We start from the raw sequence: 18,243 nt of genomic DNA on the forward strand, positions 1-18,243 counted from the left end.
AAGTTAAAAACTATTTGTACTCTAATAAAATGATTCAAAATGTGCAAAGTTAAAAATAATTATATGTAAAAAAAAAAAAAGATCAAAGGACTTGAATCAAAATAAGCAAGATACGACAATTTAATTCAATAATGAGTTTAGATATATTTGCCACTTATTTTGATAGTAAAATAGATGTGTATATTTGACATTCTATTCTATTAAATCAATTGAATAAGAAACCTATTTTTAGATTCTCCCCTATTTTATAAATCTACCAAAATAAAGTAATAATCAATTTATCACGTTCATGCACTAGAACTGGGAATAAAAGGGGAGAAGTAAAGAATAACCAAAAAACAAAAGAAAGAAGAAGATCTAATTTCTTTATAATGAAGCATATTCAAAGCATAAAGAATAATAAAATGTTTATATTAAAAACATACATATACAGTCTAAACGTTGATCTATATAACAAACAGGTTTTTTGGGTATTATAAACTCTAAATTATATAAAGGAAGGAGAAGAGAAATAGAAATAGTTCTTATTATGAATCAGGTACAATGAAACTAGGCTATTTTGTATAGTAAAACGCGAATAAATAATAACATCTGTTTGTTTGCCATTGTACAAAAGGAATTATATTATTTAAAGTCAATTTAAGCCCAGTCCAAAAGAAAGAAGAGGAAGATATGTTGTGGAGTTATTAATACAATAAGAAAAGAATAAGTTTAGTGAGATCTAAACAAAATTTTTTTTTTCTCTCTTCCTTTTTTATTTTATTTTATTTTATTTTATTTTATTTTATTCCATATAAATATATACACATTTATATTCCTATAAATTATATCCTTTTCTCTCTCTCTCTCTTTCTCTCTTCTTCTTCTTCCTTTTCTTCTTCTTCCTTTTCTTCTTTTACTTACTTTAATTCAAATGACATTTATTCCTACTAAAACAAAAATAATGTCGATAGAAACTACTTCGTCTCCTTTTATTCATCGATTTTATACTAATAAAAAAGAAGAAAGTTTGACAGACGATAAAAAATTTTCTATTTCTTCTACTCCTCCTTATTCTTCTTCTTTAGTAGTTGATTTAGCACCTATTTTAAATATCTGTGATTTAACTGGTACGTAAGAATTTTATTTTATATTTTATTTTATTTGTTTTTAATTTTTTTTTTTTTTTTTTTTTTTTTTTTTTATACTTAGACAACAGACCTCTTTCACCTGATTCACCTGAAATAAAAACATTACTTATTCCCTCAGACAAACATAGTGATAAACTATCTTGTCCACCACCTTTCTTGGAACCTACTCCATTTATGGAACCTCTTAATCAAAAAGTTTATTTTCCTTTGGATTTATTTAAAGTCACAAAATTACCGTCATCTATCAATAATAGAATAATAAAAAGTCCTATATCTACTCATCAACGTTCACGTCAAAACCCTTTTAAAAATAATAAAATACCTTTCACTTATACCAATGATACATCAAAATCATCTATCATACCTATGTCACCTATCATGGCTGCTGCTTCTGCTTCTGCTGCAGCCGCTGCTGACTATAGACACCCTGGTTCTCAAGTAGCTAAAGCTCTTTTACAGTCTATTCGTGGTAGTACCAGTCATCATAAGAGATTATTAGATATCAATCTACAAAATAATCTTTTATTGGTAGACATGGATAAAGAGGATAGACAAGAATCAAATATGCCAAATAAAAAGAAAAAAAAACTATCTTCTTCTTCTTCTGCTTCTCCTTCTGATAATAATGTCGATCAGAGTATGTTTTTAACAAAGAATGCACATATTAAAAGACCTCGTAACGCATGGATTCATGTAATATATAAATATACAGATATACCTTTCTTTTATTCTATTTACGTGAATACTTAAATATTCATTTTTCTATTTATACATAGTTTCGTTGTCATTATGGTCAAGCATTAAAATCTCAAGATCCAACACTTCGTGCTGAAGAAATTTCAAAGTAAGAAGAATTGAAGATTATTTATAATGAATTTTTATTTATTTATTTATTTATTTTAGACGAGCTTCTCGTAGATGGGGTAAACTTTCTGAAAATGAAAAGAAACCCTGGCATGGACTGGCTGAACAAGAAAAATTAGCTCATCGAGTTGCATTTCCTGAATATCGTTATTGTCCTCGTCGAGCTACTAACACACCTTCTTCCTCGCCTCCTAATCATAGACAAACAAATGAAATTATTGACACATCAATTAATGTATTTTCTCGTACACAGCAACAAAAAAGAGTAAAACATATCTCAAAGCAATAATGTTTTATTATATTTGCATAAGAAAAAAGTATATAAATATCTGTTCACTCACTCAATCAATCAATCACTCAATCACTCACTCACTCTCATAAAAAAAATTCTTTTTTTTATCAAAGCATTTTAAAAAATCAAATTACAAAAAATTGTTCAATTTCATATCATAGCATTTCCCCCCCTTTTTTTTCCTTCCCCACCCCCTTTTTTTTAAATTACAAATAACAAAAGAAAACAATGAATTTCACTTTTGTTTGTCTGTGTCTTTGTTATTGAAGCACTAGTGTATATTTTTTAACAATAATAAAAAAGAATGGTCATGTGTGTAATAATATCATTTTTTTTAATTCTTTCTTTAATGTTCTTATTACTGCTCTTGTTTTTTTTCCTTTATTGACTAACAATAAAAAATAGGGATCTTACCTTTTTTTTTTTATATATACAAAAAGAAAGAATTATAATGTAAATTACAGCAGGGGCTGGGAAAGAAGAAGGAAAAAAAAAAGTAAATACAACAAAAATAAACTTTATTTGTTTATTTATTATTTTTACTTCTTTTTCTGGGACCTTGCTAATTAAATGAGTACATAGAATTAAGTCAAATATAGATTGTAAGGTAAATTAATTTTTATTCAAAAAAAAAAATATTATTATACTACAAGTACAAATGTATGATGTTTATGATAGCCTTTTGTAACGTATTTATGTATTCTATGTACTGCATTAATTTTGTAATCTGGATCTTTTTTCCAAAAGAATTGACAAGACGTAGCACATTTGCTTTGAGTTTAATAACCGTTAGTTTTTGTTTTTTGTTTTGTGTAAAATCCTATTATGATCATGCGCTTTTCCTTTGAATCTCATTTATAGTATTGAATACTATGGGTGTAAATGATGATACTACTTTACCATGGTAACCGTTATATTATCGAAGCATGACAGCGATCTGTTCTTTTTTTTTTTTTTTTTTTTCAGGTACCAAAATAAATAATAACGCCGCTGCAAAACTACAAACAACAATTAAATTGTAGCACTTTTATTTATCTTTTCCTGTGTAATAATTTTAATGAATACATTAATTTTTTTTTTTTTTTTTTTTTTTTTTTTTTTTTACTTTTTTGTCTTTCATTACAATTTTCTATTTTCCTCCTCCTTTTTTTTTGTATATGTTTGTATGCCTCGTTTATTGTAGTAACTTTAATTCAGATTTACACTCAAATGGATAGAATGATGATGATTGTTGTTTCCATTACATAAGTTTTATTTTATCCATGAAAAGTATATAAAACAAGATACAAATTTTCAAACAGTTTCAGAAATATTTATATGCACACCAAGAAAACAATGGGTAATACACATGTATGTATGTATGTATGTATGCATAATATATACATGATATATGTTATTGTGGTGGAGCTTAGATTTTACTATTGAAGATTTAGACTAAGCTCTTGTTTGATTTCTTTAAAAAGATCTACAGAATTACTATGATATACTAATTTGGTCGATGATAACGAGTTAGTTGTCATTTCGAGTTTACTATTAAGGTTATACCCTTGTTCTTCTTCTGAAGAAGCTGCAGCCGCAGCCGTAGCCGCAGCTGCAGTAGTAGTCAACATAAACTCCTTTTGCTTCTTTATTGTCTTTTCCAATACATCACAATAATTTTGATATTTGATGATATCATGTAACAGGTATTTCGATTTAGCCTCCCAATTATGAATCACTTTACTATAATTATTACATTTACTAGGAAACTATATCAAAATAAATTTAACCATTTTTTTTTCTCCCTCCCCTCTTTTTTTTTAAAAGAAAAAAAGAAAAACAAATCTTACTTTCACTAAAATTTTTGTCTTCAAGTCACGATGAACATTAATTTCAGTATTTAATTCTTCCAAGTGCCGTTGTAATGTATCATACTGTTCCTTTTCGTCTAGTTGACTTGATACCATACTTGCTGATGGAGATATCCAATCATGAATCATAATTGAATCAGGGTCACGACCACCACTAAAGTGATTTTGGTTATATCCTTGTTCTATGGCATCCAAGTCAATAATAACATCATCAAGACAAGCTCCCCAACCATATTCCATATTTCCTACACCACCATGCAATGGTTCTTTACTTTGTCGCGCTGCCCAATAATTACAAGTTGAGACCCATTCATAGGCTTGCTCAGTTGATGCAACTTGGAAAAGATAAACTCCTCCATTCGGTTGTTGGATAGCAAAGACATAGGGTCGTTGACGATTATATCCAGGCGGTGGTAATGGATTTGAAAGTGTATGATTTAATGCGATTTTACCAATTAACTGGGAACAGGACTATTATTATAATAATTAAAAAAAAAAAAAAGAATTGAATAAAGATCTTTTGGAGTTATTTGTTAAACTTACTGCCCATTTATTTGGCGTAGAGCCACCAAAGGATACAGAATTAGAAAACTTGGTTACTTTTGTATGATTGTTATTGGTTAACACATCACCAAATGACATAGAAGTTGTTAATTTTCTCGACTTAGTAGGTTCAGTAGGTTGTACTGCACTTGAATGACGAAATAGGCTTTTATCGCTCATCATTTGATTTGATGTATTCGATTGCAAGGTATACATGCATAATTCGCCTTGTCCTACTTCTAAATAGCATTCACGCCATTCACGATGCCGTGCCTTTTGTGTCGCATTTTCTAATAAATGCTTTCTAATCACTACACCTTCTTTATAATAAGGTGGTCTACTTGAAAATAGAGAAGTAGCATGCATGTTCATGTATTGCATCATGGGCTGTGAGGGAGATGCACTACGTGAATTAAATGAAGCAATACTTGAACTATATGAGGAAGAAAATGATTCTCTTCTAAGTGATTTTGCCGATGTTGGCGTTATTGAGCGATGATAGCCGGAGCTTGCGCTTGATCTTGGAGGTGGTGGAAGTGAGGAAGGGATAGACTAAAATGGAATCATTATTCGCCTTTAAATAAAAATAAACGAATAAATAAATTTATTTACCTGATCACAATCATCTATTAAAAATACACTTTCTCTTCCGGATTTACGAATAATCGAGTTTACACTTCGTTTCAAACCAAGTACTCGACGACTACCCAGAATACTACTTCGTTTATTTAAACTCGATTTTCTTGAAAGGGGCTGTAAAATTTGATAATGCTTTACAGATATATACATTTCCTTTTTCATAAAAAATAAAATTTAGCTCTATCTGTTGATTTTGATCTTCAAGTCATCTATAATATACCTTTAAATAAAACTCTATTTCAGCTTCCCAATTTCGGTTTTCTACTATAACACTTTTATTAAGCATTTCATGTTCTTTTTGATCACGGATAGTTGACATCGTATTACGAATAAATTCAGATCGTGTCATCTTGGGATGATTTCCTTGAGCAACATGAAGGTCAGTATTGAGTAATAGTAAAGAATAAACAGTAGCATATACAATGTCTAAATAAATCCCATTAATATTGTTTCTAGTGCATCTGTATGCATATGTCTATCTATACCAGAGCTTCCAAAAATACATTGTGGATTACAATCCCAATATCGATAAGCAAATGCTTCCAAGATACGATCAATTTGCTGTGCTTCAGCTTTGAAATATAATTTGCTGCAAAGTTTTCTAAATGCACTATCTAATCTCATATCATCGAATTCAAAATTTTTCATATATTCCTCAAGTACAGCGTTATGAAATGGTTTCCTATTAATAAATAAATTTAAAATGAACAATTCATATATTATAGTGAATGTTGCTATTTATTTACCCTTGTCCAAGAAATTCTGCCATCTTTTCTTTCTCGATACCCGTTTCATTTTCCTCCCATAAGGATGTAGCAGTTTTAGTTATCAATTCTTGATCTGTTTGTTCTTCATCATTTAGATTCTGCTTGTCAGTATGCATTTGAATTGAGTTTTGTAATTCCTTTGTTTTAGGATCATCAAATAAATGCAAAGTATCGTTCGATGGTTTCCATACATCATCAATTGTTTTTGAGAACTCTATTGATAAATCAAGCTTCTTATCTTGTGCTGCTACAGTCGTAAGTGATTGAATGACAGATGGCTTTTTCATCGCTATGGCTCCTAATAATCTTTCTTCTGTTTTTTCACGTAATTTTATTTTATCTGGCTCTGATAATTCTTTTTCTTCTTCTGCATTCGTGATAGGCTCATTCTTTTGTTGACCTTTTATTTCTCTTAAATCAATCATCGTAATCGTACTTGCTCGTTTATCTTCTTCTTTACGCATACTCCATCGTTTACTATTGCCACTATGACGTTTCCAATTCAGCATTGACTGAGCTAATTCATCATCTGCAGGTAGCTTATGACTTTTACGTTTTATCATTGTAGTGTCATCGGGCGAAGCTTGCATATTTAATATCAATCCACCTGCACTACCAAAATGTTCTCCACTTAGTCGTTTAGATAAACTTGTATTCATATCTTCGTGTGAGATATCTATTGCATCTACAAATTCATCGTCGTCGTCGTCGTCGTCGTCGTCGTCATCGTCATCGTCGTCATCATCCTCCTCCTCCTCCTCCTCCTCCTCTTCCTCTTCCTCATCAGTAGTAGTAGTAGTAGTAGTAGCTGTTGCTGTTGTTGTTGTTGTTGTTGTTGTTGGCTTATCTTCGGTTCTTTCTTCATTATTTTCGGCCATAGTTGATAAATGAACACTACTTTCATTTGAATTAGAATGATGTTCTTCTTCTGATTCAAGGGAGGGTGAGGTGGATCTCTGTTCATCACATCCAAATGTTGAATATATCGAACAAGAACCAGAGGATTTCCTCATAGAAGATCTTGTGGAGACAGATGATTTAGTTTGAACTATTGAAGCTGGCACTGGTTCAAAAACTTCAGGATGTTTTACGATATACTGATCCGGTAAGTTTGTTAAAAAATGTTGCTGGTTAGGCTGTAAGATGGCACGATTCCTTAACGGAATCTCTGTAGGTGGAGGAGCTAAGGGTATCTTTGGATGCTTTGGCATACTTCGATAAATAGGTCGTACTTTTGGTGAATTATCCATATCATCTTCTAAATATTTATTTGACTAAATAAATGAATTAAAAATGAAATAAAAGAGTTTTTTTTTTTTTTTTTTTTTTTTTTGAGACTTTATTTACCTTTGCTCGCTTTTTAAAAAGGTTTGTAAAGCCACTAGATAAAGTCTTTTCTGTTGTCTTTAAATATATTTGTATATTTTAATAAATCAATAGTCTATTTAATGTATGAAATTATTTACTTTATTTAGTTCAGAAGATCTAGAAATAGAAGGTGCAATAGATGAAGACGCACTCCATGTTGCATATTCATGTTTTGTCTGATTTTCCGATATTGATTCATACTTGGGCTTATTTGACATGTTATATTCTTTTGGATTAGGAGAACTGGTAAGTAATCTAGATATAAAACCTTTCTTTAGACTGCTTTCATTAATTGCGGAATTGGATCTTTGGCGAAATCTATAATTCTCATTAGGTGGAATTATACGAGAATTAGGTAGCATATTCCTTTTTATATCAAGAAATAAGTAAATAAACAGAAAGAAAGGATAAAAGAATAATGTATGTATTCTAATAAAAATATGTTATACAACAACAATGAGCTTATTTTTTTTTTTGAAAATAAGCATATACCCCTTTATAACCTTTTTCTTTTTCTTTTTTTTGCGGCATTGCTAATGCTTATTTTATGAAATAGAACCTTACCCCTCCCCTTTTATACATAATGATACGCTTGATTTGGATATCTTTTATTATGATAAGCATCAGCGTTATAGCAGTAAATATACATGTATTGTATTATTTAAAGATGGTTTAGTGTAACGTATAAATAAGGCTTTTTTGCACATGTTACTAATGACTGTCATGGTTATATCTTTTTTGTAAGGTTCGGTATTTTCTCAAGTAGTACATCATTTCTAGTTCTATAGTATGTTGTTAATCTTTTTTTTTCTTATACAATGAATATGCATGCCTTTAATAATATATTCACCAAATTGAATTGCTTTTAATATCTCTTGTTCATCTTTTAAATCCTTTTTCTTCAAAAATGCTGCTTTTAATTTAGGTCGAAAAAAATGTGTATATCCTTGTGGATAATCTCTTCCTAAATATACCAACTATTTTTTGTTTTTTATGTGTAAGAAAGAAAAAAAAATATTATTTATAGTTACTTGTTTATAAAGTGCAATGACTTGTGATCTAAGATTACTTGACATTTAATTAAGAAAAAAAAATAAATAAATAAATCTACAAGACAAATGAAGATAGTAGGAAAAACCCCCCCCATATTATTAAATGGTCACACTACTTTAAATATCATTTCTCACGTTTTTGTCATTTAAATACACACTATTCCTGCTTTATATTCTATACTCAAACTAATACATGCAATATTTAACATCTCTAAAATAGATAGAATCATTTGATGTGAAAGTAGTCTTATTACTTGAAAACAGAAATGTCAACAGTAAAAAAAATATGGTGTGGAGGTAAAGGGTGTCCTTAAAGGAAAATAGTAATATATGGTCTTAAAATAAAGTACTAGATGAATAATTTGGCCCTGAAAATAATCTTCTCGGTAATTATCATGAACTTCAATAGGATGAAGTATTCATTATTGACACATTTATCGAGAGAGAGTGCTTAGTTGGTTTAAACCTTAGACTCAATCTAGCATCCTGTGCTATTACTTGATGTTTCGTGATCGTCCTGAATGAATGCACAGAGGATTTTGATGATTTATATCTGTTTCTGCTGCTTTTTTTTTTTTTTTTTTTTTGAAACTGGCTGGTAGGGCGATACAGCATACATAATAACAATAATAATAATAAAAAAAAACTATATGCTTATTGGTCTTTTTTAGTCGTATAAAGGAAGTAAATGTCAAATTTCACACACTCCAAGATTGTTTAAATACAGAAAAAAAAAAATTTTTTTTTAATACCCGCTAAAAAAAAGTATAAAAGGGAAGCTTATCTTTGCACGACTACGCCCCTTCCCCTTTCAATATTCATTGAATTGGGCGTACACTTTATCGTATAACTTATATTCCTTTATAAAGAAACAAACAAAAAAAAAAAAACCGCATAATTCAATAAAAACTTTATATTTTATACATATAAACCATTATTGCCTTTTATACTTTCTTTTTTTTTTCTATTCATTGTACTCATGACAAAATACATTGTTATTTCTGGTGGTGTCATTTCAGGTATTGGTAAGGGAGTTATAGCATCAAGTACAGGTACACTTTTAAAAAGTCTAGGGTTGAATGTAACTGCAATTAAGATTGATCCTTATTTGAATATCGATGCTGGACTTATGACCCCTCTTGACCACGGTGAAGTCTTTGTACTTGATGACGGTGGTGAAGTGGATCTTGATTTGGGTAATTATGAACGTTTTCTTGATGTCGAGTTGAGTCGGATCAATAATATCACAACCGGTAAAATATACCGTCAGGTAATTGAACGTGAACGTCGTGGCGACTACCTTGGAAAGACAGTTCAAGTCGTCCCCCACATTACAGATGCTATTCAAAACTGGATTGAAGAGGTAGCCAACATGCCTATCGACGGTGAGAACAAGCCTGATGTCTGTATTATTGAGTTAGGAGGCACGGTGGGTGATATCGAATCGGCCCCCTTTGTGGAAGCCATGCGTCAGTTTCAATTTCGTGTTGGCCATGAGAACTTTTGTTTGATTCATGTCTCTCTCGTACCTGTTGTAGGTTCTGTAGGCGAACAAAAGACGAAGCCTACTCAGATGAGTGTTCGTGATTTACGTGGTGCAGGCCTTTCACCTGATTTAATTGCTTGTCGTTCCTCTAAACCTCTTGATGAAAGCGTGGCTTCTAAAATCTCCATGTTTTGTCATGTCGCCCCTGAACAAGTCTTGGCTGTCCATGATGTTTCTTCCGTTTACCATGTTCCTATCTTGCTGCGTGAACATGGTGTGATTGATTTCTTTCGTCGTCGTCTTCATTTGGATGCCCTCGAGATCAGTGATGAGCGACGTTTAGCAGGCGAGCGTCTCTGGAGTGCTTGGACTCGCTTAGCATCGAGTTATGACCATTTACATGAAACAGTCACGATTGCTATCGTTGGTAAATATACGGACCTTCATGATTCTTACATCTCCGTCTATAAGGCACTTGAACATGCTAGTTTAGCTCATGGTCGTAAGATTGAAATTAAATGGGTAGATGCCTCTGATTTAGAACCTGGCATCCGTACGATAAATCCAATCAAGTACCATGAGGCATGGAAACATGTCTGTAGCTCAGATGGTATCCTTGTCCCTGGTGGCTTTGGTAGTCGTGGTATCGAAGGTATGATCTTGGCTGCTCAATGGGCTCGTGAACATAACGTACCTTACTTGGGTATCTGTCTTGGTATGCAAATCTCCGTCGTTGAATTTGCTCGTCATGTCTGTCATCTGCCAAACGCTCAGTCTGCTGAAGTGGATCCTAATACGGATACACCTGTCGTCATCTATATGCCAGAGATCTCAAAGACGCATTTAGGTGGTACCATGCGTCTCGGCCTTCGTCCTACTCTTTTCCAACCTAATACTGAAGGATCGATTGTACGTCGATTATATGATGGGAAAGAGTCTGTAGATGAACGCCATCGTCACCGTTATGAAGTGAATCCTATCCATGTTGAAACATTTGAAAAGAAGGGTCTTAAATTCATTGGTAGAGATGAAAAGGGAGAGCGTATGGAGATTGTTGAATTAGAGGGTCATCCTTTCTTTGTTGGATGTCAGTATCATCCTGAATATCTGACTCGTCCTTTAAAACCTTCTCCTTTATTCAATGGTCTCATTATGGCAGCTATTGGCAAATTAAATACGATATAATTTTTTTTTATTATAATAATAAACTATACTATACTATACATAAAGTATCATGATTGCAAGTAAAATTAGTATGGAAATATAAGCATCTCATATAAAATGAAATCTTCAGGGGTAAATTTTAAATATTATAAAAAAAAAATTGATTTCATGAAACACTCTTCTTCTCCTTTCTTTTTTTTTTTTTCCCTCTTTTCCTTCTCCATGACATTAGAAAGTTAAAAAGTATCAAAAAGATCACAGTTAAAAGAACATTGCAGGTCATATTTATTTAGTATATATGCATATATGCATATACAAGTTACTTATAAGATTGCTTATATAAGAACTTTTTCTTTTTAGTTACTTGATTTATTTAATACAAAAGAAATAGAATGAAATACTATAGATAAATATATAGATGTATGTAGCATAATATGTATAGAACTGGAGTGGAGTGGAATAGAGTGGAATGTATGTATGTGTGTGTGTGTTTGAATCCTATTTTACCTCATCACCTTTAATAAAGTATACTAATAATATACTTTACGTGAAAATCGAGGCGTTGTAGAAAGAGAATTAGTAAAAGTATTATTAGTGGTAGTGGATGTATTTGGTGATTGATAAGCAGGTGAAGATGCATATTGAGAAAAAAAAGATGGGTCATTATATAGATTACAAGAAGAAGAAGACGTTGGTCTTGGTAAGTTTCTTTTCTGTAGCTTTCGTTGTCTTTTCTTTAATTCCATCTCTTTTTGTGATGTAAATAGTTTTGTTAAAGCTTCAATCACCTTTGGTGTATTGATATTATTCTTCTTTCCAAATTCAGTCGCTAATTTGAATGGATCATCTAACTCTCTAATAGGTACTGGTATTTTAATAGTGTCAGATAATTCTACATTAATAGTAATTAAATGTCGATTTTCAGGCGGTGGTGGTGGTGCAATCTCGGTTGGTATGGGTGTACGTCCGTCATGTCTATAATTAATTGGCTCTGGTATATCTGCTGATGCTGTATCAGAATAGCGCTGTTTAGAACGAATTGAAAACCTTGTTGGTCTACTATGTTCCTCATGATGATGAATAGAATGTCGTAAGGGTGGTATATTACTTTTATGATTAGACTGATAGCTATCTTCAGAACCCCATGACACTAATTCTCCTGTATCCCAGCCATCTTGATTGTTTCCATTCTTATCAAAACAATCGAAATTAAATAAGTCATTATTACTATTTATCTTATTGAAGTCCCCATCTTTACTAGAGCTTATCGCATTAGTTGTTGTTTCTTGTTTGCCGATAGAATTAACTCGTTTTCCCCAATTCTCTTTTTTATTATTTTCAGTTTTGAAGTTATTTTCAACCGTATTTTTAGATTTAGATAGTTGATTCCAAGCCTTTGAAGGAAAAAAAAAATTAATAAAACAACTCGGAAAAAGAATTACATATGATATGTAATACCTCTGATGTTTCCCAGAAAGGTACTTCAACTAGATCTGAATTTGCCCAATTAGAATCATTTTTTAAAGATCTTTGTAAAGTTGATGGTGAACTGCCATTAGAAGATGTTGATCGAGCAATTTGATTATGCTTTATAGGATTACTGTTTTTAGTACTAGTTGAAAAACGGTCAGTTGTATTTGATGCTTTTGGATTATTAGTTTTATTCGTCTTTTTTTGCCCTTTATTAAAGCTTTTAGGTAAGCCTAAATTAGTCTCTGCCTTTTGAATGGCCTCTTGCATCTTCTTTTTAGGTATTTGAACTTTGAGTCTCTGAGCCAAAATAATTTCTTCATCAATAGGCTTGTAATTATGTCCACGACGATGAAGATTGCCACTTCCAAGATCGTTGGGTCCAATTTTCACATCCGGATCAACAAGTTTTTTCCATGCATCTATATTATCTGAATTGGCAACAGGTGTTTGTGAACCCCAGGTTGCAGTAATGGGACCATACTCATCGTCGCTGTCGCTCATTAAGTTTAAATCAACTACTATGAATTATCTAAATATATATATATATATGAATATATAAATATATGCCTTATATATGTGTATATCGAAAATAAAAATAAGAAAATTGCTTTTTTTTTTTCTTTCTAGACTGAGAAATAGACATATCGGAAATTAAATGATTAGCCAGCCCACTCGATAATCTATCAAATGACTATATAAAATAATAACACTGATTTCCTCAGATCAAGTTAGAGAAAATAAAAAAGTAACAGTAAAAATGAAAGGAAAGAGTGTTAAATATAGAATAATTTAATAGCATCATTTGTATCCAGATTTAAGCAATAAAGAAGGAGATTTCATTGCAAGCTTAGATAGTCTCTATCTTTTGATAGGATATATCTGATCGTTAAAGTCTAGGACTAAAGTGTTACTATAAAGATATATCAAGGTTATACTCACTTTAAATAGGATTCAATCTATCGAATACAGCATTTATTTTGGTTCAATTTATACTAAACAAATTCAAACGCTTTATTTTAGATTTGCTGAATTAAACAATGGTAGCAAGTCTTTACGTCCTTTAGCAAATCATTAATATGAATAAGTCTTTTTAATGTGTATACCAACTTATTAAATTATAAGCTTTGCCAATAAGTACAATGAACCCTTTTAGTAATTAACTAAAATGATGTACTTTAACATAAGCATAGGTTTTACTAAACATATGCTATTAGTTTTCAAAAAAAAAAAAAAAAAAAAAAGATGGTTTCATAATGTAGCTATTTCAGCTCCACAAGAATGAAAACAGTCAAGTTAAACTATTTATTTAATTCAGGGTTCAAAAAATAATGATGATACGCTTTTTTTCTTTATCATCATAAATCTCAATGTGTTTGGCTCACTCTTTCTATTTTTTATTTTAAATAAACTACAGTCAGTTCCTAGGGATCTTTTATATATATATAGATACATATATATGTCATATCAACAAAAATAAGGTACAAAGACTGTAGCAGTAGTAAACAAATACAAAAAAAAAAAAAAGATGATTAATACAAACAAGTTTCCTATATACAAGACATTATCTATAGTATGATCTCACAATCGTACATATTTAATTCTCTCTTTCTATACAAACTTCAAGACTGTAAGAAGCGACTATTTATAGAGTTTTACAATAGATCATGGGATCTTAATATCTATAGAATCGTATTGAAACATCTTGAACTGCCATTATCTGCTGCTTATCAGTCATAGTTAAAAAAAGAAAAGAAAAAAATCGTGTTTCTCATCTGTTTTGTGAATAATGAATATTTTTAGACTGTTTACGTGTTGGGATCCCTTTTTACTAATAAAATAAAATGTTGCTAGACGTGAAGGTTCGAGATCGACTGAGAAATCGTAAATATATAATTATTTGAACTACTAACTTTGGTGAAGATATTAAGAAACTTCATTCTCAGACACTATTTTGTAAGTGATAATAATAAAAATAATAATAATAAAACCGGGGTTTTAAAAGTGATCATTATTGTTTGCTGTAATGGCTTTGTATTTGTACTAGAAAATTATTTATTTGCTTGTTGAATGTATTATAAGCATGTAAAATACCCTTTTATTTATCAGCTACTTTAGTATAGAATCTTTTTTTTTTTTTTTTTTTTTTTAGATTTATTGTGGCTTAATAACATAGTCACTTTATTTTGTATTCTATAAAAAAGGTTTGTGTTACTTGGTATATAATTATGCTGCATAATAATCATAAAAAAAAAGAATGATATCATGTCCTTATTTATTCTTTTTTTTAAAAAAAAAAAAAAGTAAAATTTAACAAGTATAGCTACTATTTAATAGTTAGCAATAATTTAATCAGTAGTAGCAATTAGGCTGATTTAGGTAATTTACTTTGTTAAGTAAATAATATATGATTACTATGGGTAAATTATAATAACATTCATAAACTGAGTTCATTATGCAACTGAAACCTTGTATTATCTAGTGGTCACAGAGTTCTATTTCTTCCAAAAAAGGGAAGTTTACTTTATTAACAAAACAAAATGTCAATCCAATTATTATTATTTTTTTCCTTTTTTTTCTTTTCATTCACTTGTAAAAAAAAATAGAATAAAATAAAATAAAGATGTCAACAAACACTTCTGTACCTAAAGAGACTTCAAATAAGTCTGAAGATATAAATGTAGAAAATGAAACTTTTGTTAACAAAAAAGTAAGTGAAGAAGAAAAGGAAATGCTTAAAGAAGATGATAAGGAAGAAAAGGAGAAAGAAGAAGATAAACCTACTGTTTTGGATAAAAATGATATTGAAGAAAAAGAAGAAGAAGAAGAAGAAGAAGGGAAGGGAATGGAAGTTGAGGATAATTCAATTCCTACTCAACAAAATAAAACGACTCTCTTAGATACGCCTGCTACTACAAATACGACTGTTGAACAGCCATCAAGACAACGTAGTAGTTCCATTACTCCTGCAGCTTTATTAGAATCTACTTTAGACAGTTTAGCTTCCTTTTCTTCAAAAATAAATCCTCTTACTCAAAGAATTGGCAAGGGATTAGGACAAGTGAGACAGGTATTAAACGTTATTTTTATTTTTATATCCCCTCCCACACGCCTTTTTTCTTTCTTTCTTCTTACATCATTTTTATAGTATGCACAAGAAAAATTGGGTACAGCTGAGGATATTACTGAACTGCCTCAAGAATACAAGGATTTGGAAAAGGTAAAGTCATTTATATACATATAAATAGATAGGATATATAAAATAAACCAGTCCCTTTTATACATATTTAGCGTGTAGATACCTTTCAACAAATTCATCAAAATTTCCTTAAAGTCACTAAAACTTATAATTCACCCGCTTATGATTATCCTCTTCAACTTCAAGAATCTTTGAAAGGATTCACAAATACTGTGACTAACCAGATTCAACAACTAACAAACAAGTCCGACCAACAACGTGCACAGACATCATCGGACCATCATCCTAGAACACTTTCTCACGCTGTAGGTCGTGTTGCCTTGGAAGGAGCTGCTGAAATAGGCCAAGATGATGCATTTGGTGCTGCACTTCAAAAATTAGGTGAAACTTCCATTATGTTGGGTAATGCGAGATTAGCCATGGATCATGCAATTGTGTCCAAATTTAATACACCTCTTTTGGTATCACTTAAAACGACATTTGAGAATACGAATAAAGCAAGACGTCAAGTTCAGATCAAAAGGTTAGCATTAGACGCTGCCAAGACAAATTATAGAGAATCACCTACAAATAAATTAGACTCAGCTCGATTACAAGTTGAACAAGCTGAAGATGAATTTATAGGTGCAGTAGAAGAAGCGACTCATTTGATGAAGGCTTTATTAGAAGACGTAAGTGTGGATGTGGAGAATACAAGAAGAAATAGATTTTTAACAAATTATCTATTTATTTTATTTTATTATTTAGCCCGAGCCTTTCCGTGATTTAGCAGACTTTGTCCAAGTTCAATTATCTTACTTTAAAGAAGCTCAAGAATTATTTTCAAATTTAGTGCCTGAACTTGAAGAAATTAAAATGACTCAAGAAACATTATTTCATGAAAATAATCATCAGTCATAAGCAGCCATTGTATCACGTGTACTTGTTGAAATACATCATTTATTTATACATGCATATACAAATATATATTTTTTTGTGTACTCGTCTTTTCTTTCTTTCTTTCTTTTTTTTTGAATTATGTTTAAAGATAATAATAATATATTAATGCCAACAAAAGATAGCATCTTAAAGGTAGCTCCTACTGTAAAATCAACTTCAATTAATGTGATTATGAATGATATGACTCATATTTCTTCTGATCCTGTCAGTATTCCGAATACATTCCATTCTTCCGCTTCTATTTCTTTATCCATTGAATTGACTAAAAATACCTTCTCTACCAACAACAATCAACAACAAACTGAGATCACTCAAAATCCAACAAATCTATCCAACACTCTAAAACAAGAAATACAACAGTCTTCTTCTGGATCATTGGGTAGTCATTATTCATCTCAATCACTTTTACATCGTATGGCTCATTCACCTACTAAAAAGGCATCAGCAGCTACTTCTCCAACTAGTGTATCTGTTAATGGTAATGTCGTTCACGATGTTGTTGTTGTTGCATCATCATTACAGCAACAAGATAGCAATAAAATCGAATTAGTTGAGCAACCATCTGCGGCTATTAAAAGTTTATTAATAAAACGAACTCAGTTTGACATGAATGATGATTTAACGGAAGCAGCAGATGTTGTGATGATGATGAACCAAGGTAGTTCTATTAGAACCAATACAACCTCATCTACTGTTTCAATAGACTCGGCTGTTGAAGAAATAAATAGTCATCAACGAATAATAGAAGAACAATCAGATCATATTGATTATCCATTAAAGGATAAAGCTTCTTTATCAAAAGACTCTTCTTCTTCCAACAACAACAACAAGAAGAAGAAGAAAGTGTCTGTATCTAATTTGGAAACAAAAACTGGCTTTTGGTCTTGGTTCAAGTTTGATTCAACAAATTCAGAAGAAGACTTCATTAAACATACACAAGAAATAACAAATACTTTTTCAACCTTGAATAATAATAATAATACAGCGAATCAAGCTGTAACTAATGACACAACTGTAAATAAATCATTACCTTCATGGTCACTTTCTTCATTATTTTCTTCAACATCAACAACCAATCATCATCATCATCATCATCTATCTACTAAACCTATTATTGCTAATCATCATCATCATGAGCAACATCAGTCTTTTGATACTAAAGACCAAAACATTCGTAAAATTAAAAGTACTTCTTCATTACCTATTTCTTCTTCTCCTACTACTACAATTCCCTCCTTAAGACAGCCTGCTTCAATCGATTCCTTTCATGATTCTCTCATAAATACTAAAAAGAATAACCTCGTTTTACCTTCATTTGATTCCCTTTTTGAATTTCAACAAGCTATTACTCCATCTTCACCACCCTCTACTACTACTACTACACCTCACTTTTTTATAAGAATTATAAATGCTATCAATTCTATCTTGATACCACCAAAGCCATGTCTTGATGACATTAGTAATGTAACAACAACAACAA

General features: G+C 30.9%; 5 protein-coding genes across 5 annotated transcripts; 3 read left to right on the forward strand and 2 right to left on the reverse strand.

The window, feature by feature from the left end:
• The first annotated feature begins 801 nt into the window (after positions 1 to 801).
• On the forward strand, positions 802 to 2,601 carry BX663DRAFT_518475 (uncharacterized protein). Its single transcript, XM_051528873.1, has 4 exons — positions 802 to 1,109; positions 1,192 to 1,823; positions 1,907 to 1,974; positions 2,034 to 2,601. Exons 1-4 carry the CDS (start codon positions 914 to 916, stop codon positions 2,281 to 2,283), a joined length of 1,146 nt encoding a protein of 381 aa, XP_051380058.1. The 5' UTR covers positions 802 to 913; the 3' UTR covers positions 2,284 to 2,601.
• A 1,103-nt stretch (positions 2,602 to 3,704) lies between these two features.
• On the reverse strand, positions 3,705 to 7,815 carry BX663DRAFT_488571 (uncharacterized protein; the record flags this gene model as incomplete). Its single annotated transcript, XM_051524826.1, has 9 exons — positions 3,705 to 4,034; positions 4,116 to 4,607; positions 4,680 to 5,231; positions 5,292 to 5,450; positions 5,539 to 5,744; positions 5,804 to 6,000; positions 6,065 to 7,359; positions 7,433 to 7,489; positions 7,552 to 7,815. 9 exons carry the CDS (start codon positions 7,813 to 7,815, stop codon positions 3,705 to 3,707), a joined length of 3,552 nt encoding a protein of 1,183 aa, XP_051380059.1.
• Positions 7,816 to 9,260: 1,445 nt separating this feature from the next.
• Positions 9,261 to 11,223, forward strand: BX663DRAFT_518490 (CTP synthase). Its single transcript, XM_051528874.1, has one exon. It carries the CDS (start codon positions 9,485 to 9,487, stop codon positions 11,174 to 11,176), a length of 1,692 nt encoding a protein of 563 aa, XP_051380060.1. The 5' UTR covers positions 9,261 to 9,484; the 3' UTR covers positions 11,177 to 11,223.
• Positions 11,224 to 11,364: 141 nt separating this feature from the next.
• BX663DRAFT_518494 (uncharacterized protein) lies at positions 11,365 to 13,339 on the reverse strand. Its single transcript, XM_051528875.1, has 3 exons — positions 12,616 to 13,339; positions 11,724 to 12,551; positions 11,365 to 11,626 (listed from the first exon to the last, which is right to left on the reverse strand). The coding sequence occupies exons 1-3, from the start codon at positions 13,127 to 13,129 to the stop codon at positions 11,556 to 11,558; spliced, it is 1,413 nt and encodes a 470-aa protein (XP_051380061.1). The 5' UTR covers positions 13,130 to 13,339; the 3' UTR covers positions 11,365 to 11,555.
• Positions 13,340 to 15,186: 1,847 nt separating this feature from the next.
• On the forward strand, positions 15,187 to 16,895 carry BX663DRAFT_518497 (Bin/amphiphysin/Rvs domain for vesicular trafficking-domain-containing protein). Its single transcript, XM_051528876.1, has 3 exons — positions 15,187 to 15,695; positions 15,774 to 15,845; positions 15,917 to 16,895. The coding sequence occupies exons 1-3, from the start codon at positions 15,249 to 15,251 to the stop codon at positions 16,586 to 16,588; spliced, it is 1,191 nt and encodes a 396-aa protein (XP_051380062.1). The 5' UTR covers positions 15,187 to 15,248; the 3' UTR covers positions 16,589 to 16,895.
• Positions 16,896 to 18,243: the final 1,348 nt, after the last annotated feature.

This window comes from Cokeromyces recurvatus (assembly GCF_025118155.1).
Source record: "Cokeromyces recurvatus strain NRRL 2243 chromosome Unknown BX663scaffold_25, whole genome shotgun sequence".
Lineage (NCBI taxonomy): Eukaryota > Fungi > Mucoromycota > Mucoromycetes > Mucorales > Mucoraceae > Cokeromyces > Cokeromyces recurvatus.

Bases quoted from the DNA above. Each gene is read 5' to 3' on its own strand.
- BX663DRAFT_518475 (XM_051528873.1), top strand. From the start codon at position 914: ATGACATTTATTCCTACTAAAACAAAAATAATGTCGATAGAAACTACT. The intron at 1,110-1,191 runs GTACGTAAGAAT...TTTTATACTTAG, and splicing joins AAATATCTGTGATTTAACTG to ACAACAGACCTCTTTCACCT. The intron at 1,824-1,906 runs GTAATATATAAA...ATTTATACATAG, and splicing joins CTCGTAACGCATGGATTCAT to TTTCGTTGTCATTATGGTCA.
- BX663DRAFT_518490 (XM_051528874.1), top strand. From the start codon at position 9,485: ATGACAAAATACATTGTTATTTCTGGTGGTGTCATTTCAGGTATTGGT.
- BX663DRAFT_518494 (XM_051528875.1), bottom strand. From the start codon at position 13,129: ATGAGCGACAGCGACGATGAGTATGGTCCCATTACTGCAACCTGGGGT. The intron at 12,552-12,615 runs AGGTATTACATA...TTTTTCCTTCAA, and splicing joins ACCTTTCTGGGAAACATCAG to AGGCTTGGAATCAACTATCT. The intron at 11,627-11,723 runs CTACAACGCCTC...ACACATACATAC, and splicing joins TACTTTTACTAATTCTCTTT to ATTCCACTCTATTCCACTCC.
- BX663DRAFT_518497 (XM_051528876.1), top strand. From the start codon at position 15,249: ATGTCAACAAACACTTCTGTACCTAAAGAGACTTCAAATAAGTCTGAA. The intron at 15,696-15,773 runs GTATTAAACGTT...TCATTTTTATAG, and splicing joins GATTAGGACAAGTGAGACAG to TATGCACAAGAAAAATTGGG. The intron at 15,846-15,916 runs GTAAAGTCATTT...ATACATATTTAG, and splicing joins AATACAAGGATTTGGAAAAG to CGTGTAGATACCTTTCAACA.